The 18648-nt window shown below is 35.7% G+C and overlaps 1 protein-coding gene across 3 annotated transcripts in view; it reads right to left on the bottom strand.

Annotated features, from left to right (window-relative positions):
• Positions 1–1485: 1485 nt before the first annotated feature.
• PLS1 (plastin 1) overlaps positions 1486–18648 on the bottom strand; it is a 47234-nt gene continuing 30071 nt past the window's right edge. For all 3 annotated transcript variants that reach the window (XM_075158298.1, XM_075158296.1, XM_075158297.1), the window contains 11 exons: positions 18432–18513; positions 17060–17225; positions 16822–16964; positions 15665–15751; positions 13911–14106; positions 8648–8726; positions 7368–7482; positions 6476–6609; positions 5408–5531; positions 3213–3337; positions 1486–2727 (listed from right to left, as the gene is read on the bottom strand). In XM_075158298.1, coding sequence (XP_075014399.1) covers positions 2592–2727; positions 3213–3337; positions 5408–5531; positions 6476–6609; positions 7368–7482; positions 8648–8726; positions 13911–14106; positions 15665–15751; positions 16822–16964; positions 17060–17225; positions 18432–18513 — 1387 coding nt within the window. In that variant the 3' untranslated portion in view covers positions 1486–2591. The remainder of the gene's footprint in view (positions 2728–3212; positions 3338–5407; positions 5532–6475; positions 6610–7367; positions 7483–8647; positions 8727–13910; positions 14107–15664; positions 15752–16821; positions 16965–17059; positions 17226–18431; positions 18514–18648) is intronic.

The raw sequence follows: 18648 nt of genomic DNA, 5'->3' as shown, positions 1-18648 counted from the left end.
GGGGGAGGAGGGCCGCTGTGGGCTGTGGCGGCCGGGCGGCCGACGAGGCACCCCTAGCACAGGCGCCGCCCCGTCTTCCTCTCCTCCCGCACCCGCAAACCGCGGCTCCGCGGTTTACCTTCCCTCCCGACAGCTGAGGCCCGCGCCCGTCAGGAGCTGTAAGGAGGATTTAGCGGGCTTCCCGCAAGGGAGCTCGTCCTCCCACCACACACCGCAGCACGTCACCAGCATCCAACTCCTGATCGTCCCATTTCTGCATTTTCCCTTAAACCCCAGCTGCTACAGTAACTGCGGCCCTGTACAGCCCCGTGAGCACTGCAGGAGGTGTCTGCTTAGGGCACTCATTTCCAAGTATTTGTTAAACTCTCATTCACTTCCCTCTTCTGTGAATACTTCTAGAAATCATGACTATTTGTTTTCCCTTTTCATATTAAAATTACATGCCATTTTGTCTTTAAACTTCAAAAAGACAGTTATATGAGCTACCAGACACAAACTAATTTTTTTGTGCATTACTCCAGCATGAGATACAAGAACTTACCAAACACCTAGTCCCTTAGTGTATGTTTGCAGCATGTGGAAGCACAGACCCAGAGTTCATAGCTTTCCTGACATCAGCTGAGCTGTAAGGATTAATGTAAGCTGAAAGTCTGACTCACCGTTTTTTGATTTTCCTTTAGAAAAATCTTGTTTGGTTAACACGTGCACTCTTTAAAACAAACATTATTCTCAGAAGACAATTCCTTCCAGATGGTGTTAGCTCTTATTTATCCTTCAACGTGTAGCTCTTAGTTAGCTTCTATGTCAAACTTTTATCCTGAGAAACATGAGATGGTTGCCCCTGAAATGCCCCCATTTCAATTTAACCAAATTAAGTTTAAAATAATTCTGGACACATAATAATACGCCACATAATTGTAGCACATTTTTTCCAAAAGGGAACACAACGCTACAGCAGTAGTTTACACAGCGGTAAATATTGACCCTTACAGAGTAAGTTGCTGAGTGCCTAGGCAGGTAAATATGGTACCTTAGAACTGCGTATCTAAGAAGAGACCATTTATTCTTGCGCTATAGAGACTAAGTAAGCCTCGATTTAGCCTATCTTGAACATGGATTTAGACTGATTTGTCTCCAGAATCAGGGCAAAGAACTCAAATTCTGTACAACACTTGGTCATTGTTTGGACCTGAGAATAGAAACCAAATAACTCTCAAATGTCAATAATTTATTCTTATTCAGACAATACAAACCAGTAAACAGAGACAAATGGATCTAAATCCAAGCACTTAATTCTCTCAGCTCCCAGTATCCCCTTATATAATAAAAGAAACTAAATGGATGCATCTTCTTTCTGTTAATATGTTGTGCAAGATACTGAAGATGTAAAGCTTAGTCCAACTGTTCACTCATCACGATTCTTGGGTTTTGCTACACTTAGGACTGTTTTCAGGAGCTGAGAGAGAAAGTAGAAGCTTCATACTTAAAAAAAAAATCTTTCATTTTTATTTAGTTTTCTTTCTTTCTTAGTGTTTGGCTTCTGGTAACAACTTTATTAAACGCCCAGCTCCAGAATCTTTGGTGAAATTTTACGGCTGCAGAGAAAGGAGTAAAAATACTTACTTTAAAATTAATAAGAAAATAACTATGAACTTCGTATCATCCAGACAATGCACCAATCTTTCTAGACAAAACCTCTGCACACATGATATACACTTTAGGAAAAAATCAAAGGAACAATCTATAAGGAAATGCAATACATTAATGTGAAACCCCAAACTGGACTGGCCAGCTCTTTATTGTTTTCTTATACAATATTTTATGAAAAATTTTTAAAAAGTCAGATGTTTCGTCCAACTGCAAAAGCTGACGCATATGCAGACCTAACAATGACATGATTACATTTCTGCTTACTATTTGCTGTTTTTTCTTAAGACACAGACTGTAAAAGCTCCTGCTCAGTAACAGAACAAAACTACTACATATATCCAAAGATTATTCCCACAAAAAGGTTTCATCAGCTTTATCAATATTCACCAGTTCCCAGACATTATCATAGGCCTTCACTTGCTCTCATTGAAGTCAATGGCAAGACTCTCACTGGCTTCAACAGGAGTTAGGCTCTCAAAGAGTAAGGCAAGGATGAAAACTTCTGCGCAGTTAGGAGTAATATAATAGGACTGGAATGCACCTTGAGACTTGCATGACTACATGTAAGTAACACCCACAAAAATCAAACAGTGTTTCACAATAGGTCCTGAAATAACGTGTAAAATGATGCAGATTCTTACAATGCTATAGAAACTAAAACAAATGAAGCTTGATTGATATGGTGTGGGTTTTTTTAAAGCAATACAAATCTGATGTTAATTTGGTAAGGAACATGTTCTGAAAACAATATTACCCATAAATAATGAATGTGTTATGAAATTGAATAAAATTTTAACTAATATAAACACATTATTAAAACATAATTAATGAGTATATTTGTGCATACAAATTTTCTCGTTTTATACTAAGCTTCAGAACTCTGTAAACTGCGAGGCATTCATTGTGCTTAACATGGCAGAAAGTTACATTACATCTCTTCATTATTTTACTTTGTTCAGTCCTCTTCCCATCAAACATGCAAACACTGTCATCACCATTTTTGGCTTCACTTCAACCAGATCATCTGGGAGAGCATATATACAAGCACCGATTTTTCGAGCAACTGAAATGGCATACCTTGGAAAACAAGAGAAAATAAATATTGTTATTTTCCTTGCATCTACTGGTGTGCCAAGATTCACAAGAACAACAACAGATTTTAGTATCAGGATACACCTGTTCAGTCAGTATTTACGCTCTATGAGAAAACGGACATTATTGTGAAGAAAGCAGGTATTAGCAATTGTATTGGCAGACGTTTTGCTACTGGTTATCAAAGCATTTATTTTTGTCAAAACCAATATGGATTATGGCAGGCTATTAATAAACTAATTGTAGTGGAGTGGTGGTAGGTCATATCAGCCGTGAATTTGAGTTCATATTTTAAATATGCTAGAAAAATAGCTTTAGAATATTAGAATTTATAATATATTCTATTTGAAATAAATCAACTAATATTAGTGTAATCTCTCTCTTAACAAATCAGAAAATCATTCATTACACCATGAATGCATGCATTTCCTGCACTTTAGGAAAATACAAAGCATTCGTTTAAAACTTACTTAGCATTATTCAATTTGTCTTGGTAAGAAAGATCTTCTCTCTTGACCATTTCTGGACGAACTGCTTTTGGTGCAATAGCATCTATTAAATCTAGGACAGGTAAACTAGTGCTAATTGATTTGTCCTGAAAGAAAAGACTCAAAAGATTAGTATAAGGAATTTGCTTTGATTATTCTGTTTTCACAATGCAAAAAACCCTACAGCACATCTTACATACCTATTGAAAGATAGCAGCATGTTACTTTATTGCATGAAGGTTTTTCTCCCTTTTATGAGGTCTAATGTTCTTTTCCGCAATCAAAAATGATAAGGTTCACACTCAGGGTTGATATTATTATTACACAAATGGTTTAAATTTATTTAATGAAAGAAACTTCCCTCCCTAAGGAAGGAAGGGAACTTTGAAAGAAGTCCAAAGACCAGGCTTTCAAGACAACAAAAAGGTATTTACATTCCCCAACTACTGTTATTTTTCTCCTTTTCTTGTTATGGAACTATTTTCTGCAGTAGTTTATGGCTCACTCTTTTTATATTTTGCAACTCGGATGGTATTCTGAGCTAGTACGAGCAGTCTGTATTTTGTATTTAATAAACAGACGTGTTTTCTATTCTAAAAACAGCAAGTGCTGTTGCTGCAATTATTTCTTCCCAACTGTTAAGGCAGATAAGCAGCTGATGATGTCAAACGAACACTCAGCAGACAGTGTCAGTGAGGCTGGCTCGGTTCCTGCAGGGGCTCAGCACGTAAGCCACGTGACACGGCTGCCTTCACCACCAGGTCAGAACTACGATTTCAAATTCAGTGAAGTCCCATAGAGCCACCACGCTAACTATACATTTAAAAATAGTAATATAAACCTGCTTGAAGGCATTGAATGCATGGGGTATCTCCCCAAGACCGTAAGCCGAAAACACACCTTTGTAATTTTTACTGTTTGAACTAATGGCTATTCAATAGAACTTTGCTTTCACAGTCCACAATAAATATCAGGGATCTCTGCTTTCTCTGCTACACAATCTGCTTGCTGCAATAACTCCAAAATACAGACAAAAATTCAAATTGTGAAAGACAATATATATGTGAATGTTGTCAAAAATCAGTAGTAAAAAAAGGTATACTGAATAATGTCATTTTACATCCTTATCTTTATTGGTCTACCATCAGTTGAATTACCTTAAAAACACAACGAATGCCCCCCAAAAACCACAGGCATACCAAAAGCAAGATGTTTGGACAGATTCTCTTTGTACTTTCAACTTATTTATACCACCATTATTACAATTTATGTAGAAAAAAGAGAAAGAGCAATCTCTTAAGAAGATGAAGACCTAAGTTACCTTCTAGAGTAAAAATTAAATATTTTGTTCTATAAAATTACTTGATATTACCTTTTGCCTAATGCTTACCTAATTCAATTTCATAACACAGTGAGCTGTCAAATATTTAACTTCCTAGGTTCTTATGTTCCTGTGTTTGAACCACAGACATAACTGTTTCAGAGTATACAATGAACCTGTATAAGAATGTTATATTTGCACGCAAGTGCAATTATTAATCTACCATTTCTAAAGAATGAGACTCACACAGCATGACACACCTGACATACATACGACTTCTTTCGTGTTTAACACTTTAAAAATGTGAAATCAATTTGTTCATATTTGCTGAATGGGAAAAACTCCTATTTTGTACAGGTCTGCTGCACATCAGCAGTGCCAATGAAGACTAAAGATGTCGCTGGTTAACTTGGGCTCCCTCTCCTGGCTCTATCATGCACGAGTACATCTTTTTGACCAGCTGTTATTAAAAATGGTGATCTCCGCCCCTCCAACCCAGTACTTCCAAAATTGTTCTTCAGGTGTGTACAAGCATGAGAGTGCCTATATCCAAAAATTTCGAAGGTATATGACATGCCATGCCAAAACATTGGTAACTTCAGACAGAAGTTGACTTTGAAAGTTAAGCCTTTTTTTTTGTTAGGGTTTTTTTGTTTTGTTTTGAATCTTACAGCAGCAGTTATAATTTCTTTTTGTTTCTCATTAATAGACTTGTAAAATACTTTTGAGGATTCATGGACTCTAAGAAATATTTCCTTACACAACTATGCTAGCTGATGGGAGAGCCACTGTTAAAGCCAAATTGTTAACAGATCTGATTATATCTGAAAGAAGAAAAGTATGTTAATTTGATTACCTTGAAACTTGTAATTGAAGTTTTCTTATTTGCTTTTGCAAGTGTCTGATTCACCCACTTAATAATAATTTCATCATTTACTTTTTCTCCCTCTCCAAGGTCTGATAGTACCTTCAAAGTATACCTTTAATAAAGAAAATAAGAGTCTGAGTTAAAGTGAGTGGTAGAACTCAACTCTGCTAACAGTATCAAGCTACAAGCAAAAGTAAAATATTATTTCAGCACAGTAACAATGCCACGTACTCATCCTCCTAAGGTACCCTTACCTTATAAACTACTTAGTACTTTAAACCACTTTTTTGGTTGTTGGAAGAATAAAATAACATCCCAAACCTCATAATATTCACTGTTACAGCTTCTTCATATATTTGTTTTATTCAGCACATCATAACTAATTTTACTTTATACGCTTAAATGGCTCCCTACCATCCAAGTCACTGAATCGCAAGTCTGAGAAACAAAAAGCATTGAGTGTTTTGGGGTAGGTGTAAGAAAATTAACTTGTGGAAAATATTTGCAATAAAATACTCTCTATTGAAATCAATTTATAATATTTTTTTTTCCTGCTCAGTGCACTAACAAAATTTTGATTTTACAATAGTTACACTATTATAGCTGAGATGGCCTAAAATTTCTTCTCATTTTAACTTCTCTAGCATACATCACCTCTTCCTATTATCTTTCTTTTTTGATTTTACAAATATTTAAATTACTCTCTACTTATGGAAAGATACATGGAATCAACATGAAATAAGTTGTGCTCTTTTTACTTGCTGCTGATTTATAATTTTAATCACAGTTTTTAGAATATAGGGTTTTAATTGTCTATAAATGAATGTATACACATACACACTATTGTGGCTTCAATCACTACACAGTACGGAAAACTACAAAAAATGTATAAAAGTTTATCTTAGAGAAGAGGGATATTTAGAGGTGGCTCTCTAAAATACCTCTTGGGTGAACAGAACACTAGCTTTAATTTGCCTTGATATACAGAGGGACATATACACACACATGCACAGATACATATACATACACATCTATCATATACTGTGCCTAACTTACCTTCTCATCAGCTGCCACACCAAAGCCAAAGTCAGGGTTGGATTACCCTCATTTAGATCGTGTCCAGCAATACCAACCAGTGAGAATTTGGCTTTTGTCTTCCCAAGTTCTACTGCATAATTGCAATTCTCAATCTAAAAATAAATGTGTGCAAATAATGAAAACACTTTAATATTTCTATAATACAGACCTATTACCTATGTGTATTTTGAATTACTTTGACTTACTGTTACCTATGGTGAGATTTGGAGCTAGAGAAAGATTTCTAGCCTTTCTACACTGTGATTAAAATAAAACAGTTTTTACTACAAATGCAAGTATGCAAGATTCCAATGATAACCTTTTTTCACACTTGAGAAAATCAAGTTCACTTCCACTAAAGTTAATGAATTAATATATGCTTACATCAAAACTGAATTTGGAAAAATATTGAAATGTGTTGTTCTTAAAGAGAGAGTAATTTTTTTTCCTCTACATTTCTGTCTTCATAATGATCACAAAACTAACTGAAAGCCTGAATTCCTCAAGTCTTGCACAAATTCTCCTGGCAGCATATAAAACTGCTCTGTGAGGAAACACCTCACGGTATAAGAGTATCAGGCAACGGTAGCTGTGTCAGACCTGAAACTTTTACTTACTTATATACCCTAATTAGACCCTAAATTAAATATTGTCAAAAGGTGTCCACATTTAGAAACTAAAGTGATATATGCTATAACTGCTATTTACTCCTTAGGATAATATCTGGAAGATTTTTTTTTCCTTTTTTTTTTTTTTTTTTTTTTTTTGCCAGAACTGTCTCAGTAGCATGCAAATCTAGACAACCCACATTAGTACAAACAGCACAATGGGAGACAGTGAAACTGGACTATATTAGAGAGTATCTACCCACCTTTTTCATATTACCACCGAGTAATGGATAAGGAGGTTTGTTGATGTGGTTCCAGTCAACCGGCACACAAGTCATATCATACAATTGGAAGATTATTAAAGCATCAGAGAGGTCACTAAACCAGAATAAAACAATGTTTTTAAGTACAAAAGCTCATATTCACAATGCAAATGTTAAGTCCTTGAAACTTCTCGAAGTGTAATTAAGCTGCTGAAAAATTTCAGTCACATAAATAAAAATTTGTGTCGTTCTGTGGAGAAACTAGGCTATAGCCTATTGCTTGATTTCTGCAATCATTTACATTAAATTGCATATTTAATTTCATTATTTTCACAAATCTCAGTGAAGTAAGCACAGCCACTGTCTTCCAACTTTAATTAAATAATTGCTTTCTAGAGTAGGCATAGATAAAACATGTAGCTAAAGAGTTTCATTTATTGATCTAGTTTTAGTTTCCTCAGAACTTTCCAAAATATTAAATACTCATGCTTTATCTGCACTTACAGATGTATTTTGCTGAAGACTAATCAAAACTAATATACTTATCTTGTGAAAAAAGAATATTAGGAAAAATGTTATTTTCCCATTATAAATTGCATTCCTGATAATCCCCTTCAGCTACTTGCTAAATGAAATTCTCCACATTAAGCTAGCTACAGATAGTATCGCTTTACAGAGGTCAGAAAACAGAAACAATGAGACCTAACAGCAAGTATACATGCAAGCAGATGTTCCAAATTGCTCCCTATATCCTATCTTTTATTGATAGGATTTGAATCAACTGCTGGCACAATTTGAAAGTGATCAGAAGCATCTAAAAAGCATGCTAAAAAGCCCTTTGTTTTGAGAGATACCACACTGCACAGATTCTTACAGTCTACTCAGCAGACATCTATCCTCTCTTACAGTTTAGAATTACATTACTGTTTTAATAGGTTTGCAATCATTTCATCTGTCATGAGAGAAAATAAAAATCATGCATTATAAAACACAATTACCTCAACGTTTAAAAAAAAAACGTAATTCAAAGTACAAGTGAGTGAGGGGAGCACATAAAAACTTTTTAGGTTTTCTAGTATTTCTAGATCCTGAGTGGAATGTCTGAGTCAGATACTGCTTAATGCGGTTCTACAGGCCAGTTTTGAAGTTCCTTTCACACTGTGTGGAAACCTGGAAATCACCGTTCTAGTAGAAATACAACTTCCCTTTCTTCTTCTGTTCTTCTTTCTTCCCCTGTCATCTAAAGGAAATCAAATTATTGTTTTTAAAAAAAGCCTTACCTGTATAAATGATTAACATATGGGCTTACACCCAGTGAATTCATCCAGTTTCTGAAAGTCCTTTCTTCCTTACTTTCTCCTATGGTGAGAAATACAATTCTATATAAATTATTGGAGAAAACACTTTAATAAGCAATGTTTAAATGATTCTTACACCCCCACCACCCCCAATCCCCTCCGCCCCCAAACAAAAAAACACCAACCAAAAAAAAAAAAAAAAAGAAAAAAAGAGTTCATCCTTTCCCTAGTAGTAGTCTCTACTGGCCAGTAAGTCGAGGCAATCCTATCAAATTCAGAGTTCCTCAGTTCTGGGCACAAGGCCAGAGACACTACAGGGAGTACTATCAGACTACATTTTTCTGTTTAAATACGACTTGATAAATACAGAAACAGACAGTTTGTTGGTTATATTTTAGGTACCTAATATATCATGGAAAAAACAGTGATGATTAATAATAATTTCCTAAAACCAAAATCAGTGGAAATTGCATTCAACAGTATCTTGAAATCTGTTTGAAATGGTATATTTTTATTAAAAGTTAGTACTAACATGCTTATTGCAATTGCATCAAACTCCAGAAACTACAGCTCCACTTCTCTCCACATAGAAGTTCCGAGTATTAATTCATGAAGGTCCTCCCCAAAGCAATAGACCTCACCTTTTTACTTTTTAACACTGGAGATTCAGCAAGGCAGTATTGTGTTGGTTAAATTTGTGAAGCTATTTATACTGCCAAAGGGGGCTAGTTATTCTTGCAGTTTTAACTAGCAACTCTACTTATGAGAAATGCAGAAAATTCAGTAGGGAAAAAAAAAACCAACAATCTAAGTCAGGAAAGTGAAGGTTGTTTTTATCTATTGTAATTATGAGTTCCTAAGTTGACGCTCTTTCTCTACAAAGTTACAGTTTGCACTAATACATTAATTTTGTACATACAACATTACCTAAATTTTAACAATGTATCTGTGGCCAACTGCATATCAGTGCTGCATAAGCTGTTTCCTCTTACATCAAAGAAGAGCATTTCAGAAAATATTTAGCCTGAATATGAGAGCTTGGAATAACCTCATCACTTTGTTCCCCTCGGCGGATAATCCACAGTTAAGAAAACAGGAAGGACACTGAGGAGGGAGAAAACCTCCCCAAACAATGAAGGAAGAGATTTTCAGGACTGAAACAGGTAAAAATCAAGTAAGATTTTTCTTTGCTTTTTTCATTTGTTCCTTAGAGGATAATGGTACTGAGTTTGTCTAATGAGGTTTATGTAGCATGAAAACCATCTCATTTAGTACTGCGGTTCTATGTTGACTACAGAACAATGAATGTTTTTGCAAAATGGAGCTACTGTATAAACATGTATTTATCATTAGAATAGAAAGAATACCTCTTTAATATTATTTTTCCATAAATAGACCTATGTCAGAACATTGATTTTTAGATCAGGGTTACAATTTAAATCTAGGTCTCTTCCCCTTCTATACAAAAAGCTCTGAACTTCAGAATTTATTTATAAAATTTTTAAATTCAGTAATTTCAGCTGTAATTGACATTTTCCAACAGAACAAATTTATTTTAGAAGTTTCAGCCAGCTTACCAGTTACTTTCCTTTCCATTTATAGAATAGATTATATTCATCTTACTCCTATATTTCCTTTCTAAATTATGAGGTCTTTCATATGCAATTCAAACCAGTATTTGTTTAAAAGATTTAACTTGTGAAAATTACCAAAGAGTCACTGATGAATACATGCTGAAACAAAGAAAAATACTATTCTGCAAGGTCTTCAGGCAGTCAGCTTTGTTTCACATATTTCTTCCCACAACAAAATTTAAAAGATAACAAAGAATCACATTTTATGACAAAGTTATTAAAAATATCAGCGTTTTTCCATTAAAAAAAGATACAATCAAAATACAAGCATGATATATAATTTACATTTATAAACAGTAAATTAGGTTGTTATAGTATTTTGAAGCAAGTCCCTTTTGCTATTTTCTTTTTTGAAGTTTTTAGGCTTACTGAACTTTGAGCTGGTTTGCAATACCTAAAATACTGATTGCAAAGTGCTTTTAGGAACACTTGTCCATTGCAAAGACAGTAACAAGATTATTTAATGAACTCTTATTAAACAAAGCGTAGCTACAAAAAAAGATACTCAGTAACTGCACTCAGACTGCGAATTTTAAAATGCATGCTTAACACTATCAAAAGAATCCAAAGTAGCCAGGCAGGAACAAGAGCATGCAAGTTGAGCAGCACCCTTTTGGATAGCAGGAATCCAGGAACTGAACCCAGCATACTATATTTAATATGCCAAATAAACAAATGCCTTTATCATGCAACTTGTAAGTGTTCATAAGTTTCCAGATGGCTCAGAACTGACCAATTTTTTCTCTCTATTCTTTTATTCAAAATATACCTTGCGATCCTATCAGGAGCATATCTTCTGCTGAGTGGTGCAGCAGATAGCCAAAATCATTGGAAAACTGCAGAAAAGGGGCAGAGCTACACAAAAGAGAGAGGAGCAAATTTGGTAGTATCCTTTATATTTATTGCCATCTCTTTCTTTGAGATCATTATACTAGGGAACTCAGTGGGGAGTAGCCATAGGGATGGGGTCAAGAATCCAAAGGGCTCCAAATATCTACAATTCTCTCTGAAAGACAACAGAGCTCAAGAAGCAATTTGCACCCTAAGTTCAGCTGGCCTGAGTGGGAGTAGTCAACGCCCTCGTGGTAACAGCCTTGAAGGCTGCCAGTGGACTAAGCAACAGCAGCAGCAATCTACACTGGAGGAAATATAGGTGGACAGAAGTCCCTCCTCTTCCTCCCCCCAAGAACTCCGCTTTCTGTGTGACTTAGACTCCCAACTCTGCTGCCTTCCCCACAAGTGAGAGGTTCCTCAGAACAACAGCAACACCCAGTTAAAGGTCGTGCATTGACTGAGGTCAGGACTCTGCCCTCCATCCCCGGATAATATCAAACGTACATTTTGCTATGTCAGTATACCTGAGGGATATTTCGCTCTGTATACAAGTGCACATCACCAGACTTGTTAAGCATAATGAGAGCAGATGTCAATTTATGTAGTGTTCATTGTCTTAAACCAAAGAGAACAGCCACATCGTACTTTTTGGGTGGAAGAGTCACTGAAAAGATGGAATTTAATGCAGGAAAATGAAGACTTTCAGAAAGCTGTACTCACCCACACATGCCTAGAGCTTTACATCTTGATTCATGGAAGACCCCTACTGGTTAAACCCACAGAAAGAACTGTATGGCATTTGATGTACTGCAAGTCCTGCCCCCATTTTATATGCATCATGTTATACCTGTGGGGTTTTTTTTTCTTCTTTTTTACTTATGACGACATATTAAAGCAATAGAAAAATACAAGAACAATGCAAAAAATCAACCAGAAAAGGAGAGATGATTAAAACACTAGAGGAAAAAAAAAAAAAGAAAGAAGAAAAACTGCAGAATAAACACTTCTATGGAGTACAGAAAAGTACTAAATACAGTACCTACATTAGGAGGGGTCAAATCTGCATTTCATGAAGCAAAATAGGAAAGCATTATAAATTATGAGTCAGATTTCAACAGACAATCTATGATGAAACCATAAAGAAATGAATGTCTTATATTTTATACAACACTACCGTGAGAAAAACTGTAAAAACACAGGATTTTATGGAAAAAAAAAATAAAACAAATTAACAGAAAAACACATTAACAACATTGTCTTTTGGCTGAAATAACTATTTCGATGATTTAGATCTACATGACACCACAGGAATTATTTGGGGGCAAAGGAGAGTTGTCTACTTGCCTTTGAACAGATAACATTGGCATGATTATCCATCTTTAAAATATATACTACAAACAGTAAGTTAAATTTGGCCAGTATTTATCATTATAAAATTGTAATCTAGCATTCAGGTGATTGTAACTTTTTACAAACTGTTTTAGCTGAGACTTTGATCTCATCTAAATATTTTAGGAAAGTTCAGAAAGTAGTTCAGCTGGTTTTTGTCATGTCAATGAAAACTCTTCTAAATTTGACCAAGTTTTCAGTATTTCAAATCACACCTGCAACTTTATGTTCAGAACAGAGAAGTTGAACTGAACATATTCCACCTCCACACAGCTCCTGTATACATTTCCAAGAGCATACATTTCTAACCAAACTGCAGCAGAGGAAGAGCAGGCCTTTCCTTGAATCGTTTGTCCTGGATAGCAGGGACTGCAGTGACTAGGGATATCACAGCTGAAAAGGGAAGACTACCTCCTGTGCTCTGCTACTTCTACCCCAGCTGGCACCCAGTTGAAACTAGAAGAGCAGAAAGCCTGAAACAGGAGTTGTCTGAGGGATACAAGATTTGTGATAGAAGGATGCAGCAGAGCAGACAAATTATGAAAAAAAGAGGAGCAAAGGAAGATGGACTCACCTAGATGGAAAGGAAACCTGATAGGAACAGTAAGAGGAAGGCAGGAGTAGGCAGTGCAGAGGAATGTGTGAACATTGCTGATGATTCTCCCAAGTGCGGCACCCCTGATTCTCACCATTCCTTTAAGATCAGTGAACAACTGTGAAATACACTGGCAGGAGCCATTTCATTACCCTAGATTAGCTGGTCCACAGAAAAGGTAACAGCAGAGATTGCTACCAATTATGCCTTTATATCTATCAGTAGGGATCTGAATTGTACAGCTAAAGTGCAAACTTGCTGATATTCTAGGATCTATATAGGTTGCTGATGCAATAGATTAATATAGGTTGCTGATACAGAAGCCTTTTTTTTAATGTTTCCTGTTTTAAAAGGCAACAAACTAATACACACACACACACACACATATATATATAAACACAACATGTGAAAAGTACTTTAAAAGACTATTAGAGTTGCAGAGTATAGCCTTGCAAATTGGGGAAAGCTAGAATTTGTGCATCAGCTAAAATATAAACAGTATGGAAAGAAGCACAGGAAACTGGAAAGAGAGTAAGAGGACAGTTTTTGCTACTGCAAATTAATGATAGAAAGTTATTCAGGAATAGCCTTTGGTCAGGCTAGCACAAGTGAACAATATTCACAGTAACGGGGACTTCTACTGAGGCTTATATTGAAAGCTAGTGAGAAAGCTCTATATGCTGGTGTTAACACAGGCACCATCACACAGGGATCCTATATAACAACCTAGAAGGAATACTTAAATAGAAATCACTAATATTCTTATTTCCTGTATGCTTAGTAAGTTGAGTACCTTCTAGTAAATTGAGATCGTAAGATGAATTGTCAGGCTTGTGTAGGGCTGGATATGTGTTAAAGAGATTTGCAACAAAAGCCAAATTGAGTTTAGGGTTGCCTGCAACCACATCAGCTGGAGTTACAAACTGTCTGCAGCCCAATTTATCTGCCTGTTGGAGCATGTATTCAGCCCTCCTCAAGTCATTTTTATCCTAAAAGAAAAAAAATAACAACAATTAATTTGTAATGAATACTAGCATGTTTCCATTCTTTACTGAATCTTCAGTTTGGGAAATCTTTAAATGACCCATGTCAGTTCCTCCCCCATTCCCCCAATGCCTGAGCTAGCTCTTACAGCCCGTAACAATTCCCCTCTTCCCATCTTCCTTCCACTTTCTTTCTGTTCTTCACTTCTGTGGCTGCCTGCGCAGCATTCCTCATGAATCACAGCAATCGCAGTACCAGCCAGAGGTGTAGTGGTTATATTTCCGTTTCCAGGCTGTTGATTCCTGCACTGCATATTCTGCTACATGTGCCACAGGTTCACAATCACTGCTTTAAACTGATATTCTCAAGCATAGTAATTACAGATGATGCCCAAAACCCTCAAAAAGAGCTTGAATGCTTCAGAATGTGATAATTCACTACCTTGTTTTCCTTTTAATATTTTTGCCTCTGAATTATCTTAAGTTGGTAATCTATGTGTTATTTTGTTTATTCGTCCTTATTATTAATCTACATAGAATAAATAAGTCTTCAAAACCACGTAGCATATGCTTTTTGCCTCTAATCTTCACAACACTAAGAGTTACCATTTATAGGGAAATGAGTTAGTAATTGAATTACTGTTAGAATTGAATAACAGTCAGTAATTCAGCGGTGGTACACTCAACCAGAAACTTGCTCTAGAACAAGTTGTTACATGTTGTTGATACTGGTTTATAACCCATTACAGAACATGATCATATGAATTGTAGGAAATTACAGGGAAAAAATTTTTCCTTTCTCGCTCCCAAAAAAAACCCAAAACAAAAGCAAACATAAACCAGAGCTCTCCTCATGAAGGAGTTTGAGAGGACTAAACCTTGCATGTGAACATAATTTTGCCTGTGGGTTTTCATTATTATAATGAATAACGAGATTCTATTTAAGATTCTGATTGATATATAGAGATATATATATCTTAGACATGCAGTTCAATTTTTTATCAAACACATTCTCAGAATAATCTTTCCAACGAGCATTATATAGCAGCTTAGAGAAAAGTGTTTTCACATCTACCTAGGCTGGTTTTAGACCCTCTATCCCTTTACAACTCAAAGCTTGATTATTGCTACACTTTCCTGCTGGTTATTGGAAGGGCTCACATGTTATTTCTGAATGCTATTTGGTTTGAGGAAGGATCACAAGGTTTGTGAAGGCTACTCTTTCTCCTTGTCCGAATTCCAAAAGAGCAGAACTGAAGCAGGATGTTGTAATATTCATGTTGGAGGACTCAGATGAAAGTAAAAACAGTTAGACACTACTCCAAGTAAAACATAGCTCCAGATTTTAGACTGCAGGATGCATTATCCTGTTTCAGCAGCGCCCTGGGATTTTAATCAAGTTTTTACCCATTTAAGCTTTTGTGACATTAAGGAATCTGACTGAACTTTTGTATGTGTTACAAAACAAAAGGGGATTCTGGGACAGCTTTGTAACCAGGATGTTGTATACATACATAGAGGTCTCGGATAATTCCAGTCTATTTTTATGTTTCTGGATACTTACATGAAATCCTGAAAAGTCAATTTTAGTGGGCAATTCATCTCCTTTAGGTGCAATTTGATTTAACAGATGGTAGTATGCTCTTGAATCCTAAAACAAGCAGTGTAATATTTTTAAGAAGTATGAGTAAGTATGTAATGCAGAGGTAATTGGAATTAAAAATGGAGAGCAAAGTGGCCCTTTTAGGATGACAAAAGAAATTATATTTATTTGATGCAGTTTTCAGTATGCTTCTGGGTTTTTTTCCCCACTAAGAAACTAGGAAAATAAAACAAAAACCTGCTAGTTTTATAAGTGTTTAATACTTCTCTTAAAAAGCATGCAATATTTTTACCATAATAGCAGTTTTCACATAAAACCTTAGTTAAAGGTTTGCTTTAATAATAGCCGCCTTGGTGGCATTTGAAAAGGTATAACTAGCAATTAATGACATGGTTTTCTTCAATGAAAAGAGGTCTTATCACCTTAGGGAATCTTCCTCCTTTGCTTTTAGTTTTAAAAAGTTGGGTTTTTCCCTCTTCAACTGGACTTACTACAGTACTCTGCACATCATATGCAGAATGACTGAAAAAGAGAGAAGAATTATGCAGATCTGCCGTCTGCCCCAAGGAACCAACATGCCTTTCAGTCCCCTTGTGTCAGTAAATCAGCACACCAGCAAAGCACAGTGGTTGAGGGGGGCTGCTCTCTCCTGGGATCAAGAATCAGTAGCTACTCCAGACAGCCCTCCGAATAACTGTTCCTTCCTCAAGAGGTTCCCTACTCTTCTGTAGAATACTAGGTACGAAGGGCAATCACCATTAGCAACTATGAACCAGGAGGAGATTTAAAGCCATACACTTCTTCCTTAAAACAACAAAAGAAAGAGTGCGAATTGTCCTAAGTAACTCTAATAACAATCTTAGAACATTAGAACTTCCCTGAGTATGAGCTTGTCGGAAATGTTCGCTTTACACTGTGATATGATAATACATAGTATGAGCAACTGAATAGGATATGAGAGATCAAAATAATTCACTTTCAGTGTTGAAAAATGCAGGATAGCTAGAAAAAGCAGATGACTACTATTTTTCTAAATACTTCTGATCTGGCTCATTTGTTTCTATGCGTAGTGTGTTTAAATACCATTATGTTCAATTATCAGAGCAATAACTACATACCTTAATGTCTTGGCTGAAGTTACTGATTTTCTGCCAGCCTGCATTGGCCAGATGGTAGTTCACCCAGCGTAGCAAGAGCTCTTCTGGGGAAAGCTTCATTAACTGATCTAGTTCTTCCCCTTCATTTAGCAAGGCAATAAGAGCTAAAAGCAAGTTTGAAAGAAAGCCGAAATCATTGCCATTGTGATCTCAGTTAATTCCAAATTGCGGACATTGCCATACCTGGCATTACTCTTACCTTCATTTCTGGAGATCTCAATATCAGCAAAAAGACCAACTTTGATGATCTGCCACAAAAGTCCTAATACCAAGTGTGGTTTTCCTTCTTGCAAATCTTGTGATCCGATATTGACAACCGTACAGCCAATAGCAGATGCTGAGTTCAGAGCCAGGTTTAGGTTTTCCTGTTTGGAATATCATTTTTAACAAATTTATGAGGTTGTAATTCTTTGTAAATTTGTTCATATTAAATTCTGTAAGTTTCAGAAGTTATAAGAAATAATGCATTAGTCCAATGGTTCCCAGTGGAAAATGGCACTCTGGAGATTTTCTGTGAACCACATATCAAAATTTAATGGAAAACATTATTGATAGTATTTAGTATGGACCCACCAAAAATCATGGAACACCTTCTGTAGCTTGGATCGCTGAGGAATACTCTAATTAAAATATTTTTTGTAACTCGTAAGTATCACATACACAAATTAAACAATATTGCTCAAAATATCAGGGGCTTGATTCTGTGGAAAAACGTGCTCATATGGAATTCTGCCCTTGCAGGAGGCTACTGACATCACTGTCATCCCATCTTGGATCTTATACAGGCTGACACATTTATTCAAGCAACTGTTAAACTGTAATTGAACAGACAGCATAAGAAAATCATGGCAATTCAACATCCTGACACTGAAAGTAAAGCTAATGATTTTCACAGATGAAAAATTCCAAGAAAAAATACCTGACAGCTCTCGTAAACATTACTCTCTATTTTCTTGTGTCATATTTTAACTATCTACAGAGGCAACATAAACACATGTAGTATCATCTTTGCTGACACATCATCTTTAACTAAGTAGACATTACAAAACTTGGATGACTTAGAACATGGTATGTTTTAACTTTTCATATTTTAATCTCAGTTTGAAATGAAAAGTCTGCCAGTTAACTGAGGTTTTTAATCAGGATTTTTTTTTTCTCATTAGGCAGGTAACTTATGGACCTACTTCCCTCTTCCAGACCTGTTTTCATGTATCATCCCACTATACAGTATACAGCCATGCAGATACTTTCTGCATTGCTAAAATACGACCTGACCACCCACTCAGAAGTCTAAAATTATTTTCTTCAGATACTTAGTAAAGCAAAATGAGAATAGTGAATAGGGAAACAAGTAAGGAAAGCATGAAAAATACAAATTTTCCTGTACATCATCTAAGAAACAGGAGAATTCAGCAGAGTTCATTAGAAAATACAATTTCAGGCTTAGACATTTTTTAATACATAGGACGTTTTTTTTTTTGCTCCACCAGCAGAACTGTCATTAAAACAAAGCTATAGAAAAATATTTTACTTTTTCATTTGTGGCAAGTTCCTATCTGTGCAGTACTTACAGAAATAGTGAAAGGAGTGAGTTTCTTCTTATTAATAGCCCTTTCATCAATTGTATCTGGTTGTGAAAAGTTGATCATTTTGCTAAGGATGAAAAATCAGAGATTATTCAAACTTTCATTTCTCAGAAAAGATATTATTTTATTATAAACCCCTAACACTTTAAACTAGCTGTAAATATTTCTGACAAGATAAAAAATGACCACCTCATCCTCTAAA

This window comes from Calonectris borealis, chromosome 9, assembly GCF_964195595.1.
Source record: "Calonectris borealis chromosome 9, bCalBor7.hap1.2, whole genome shotgun sequence".
Classification (NCBI taxonomy): Eukaryota; Metazoa; Chordata; class Aves; order Procellariiformes; family Procellariidae; genus Calonectris; species Calonectris borealis.
The sequence above is the reverse complement of the archived record's forward strand: the minus strand, read 5'-3'. Positions and strand labels throughout refer to the sequence as shown.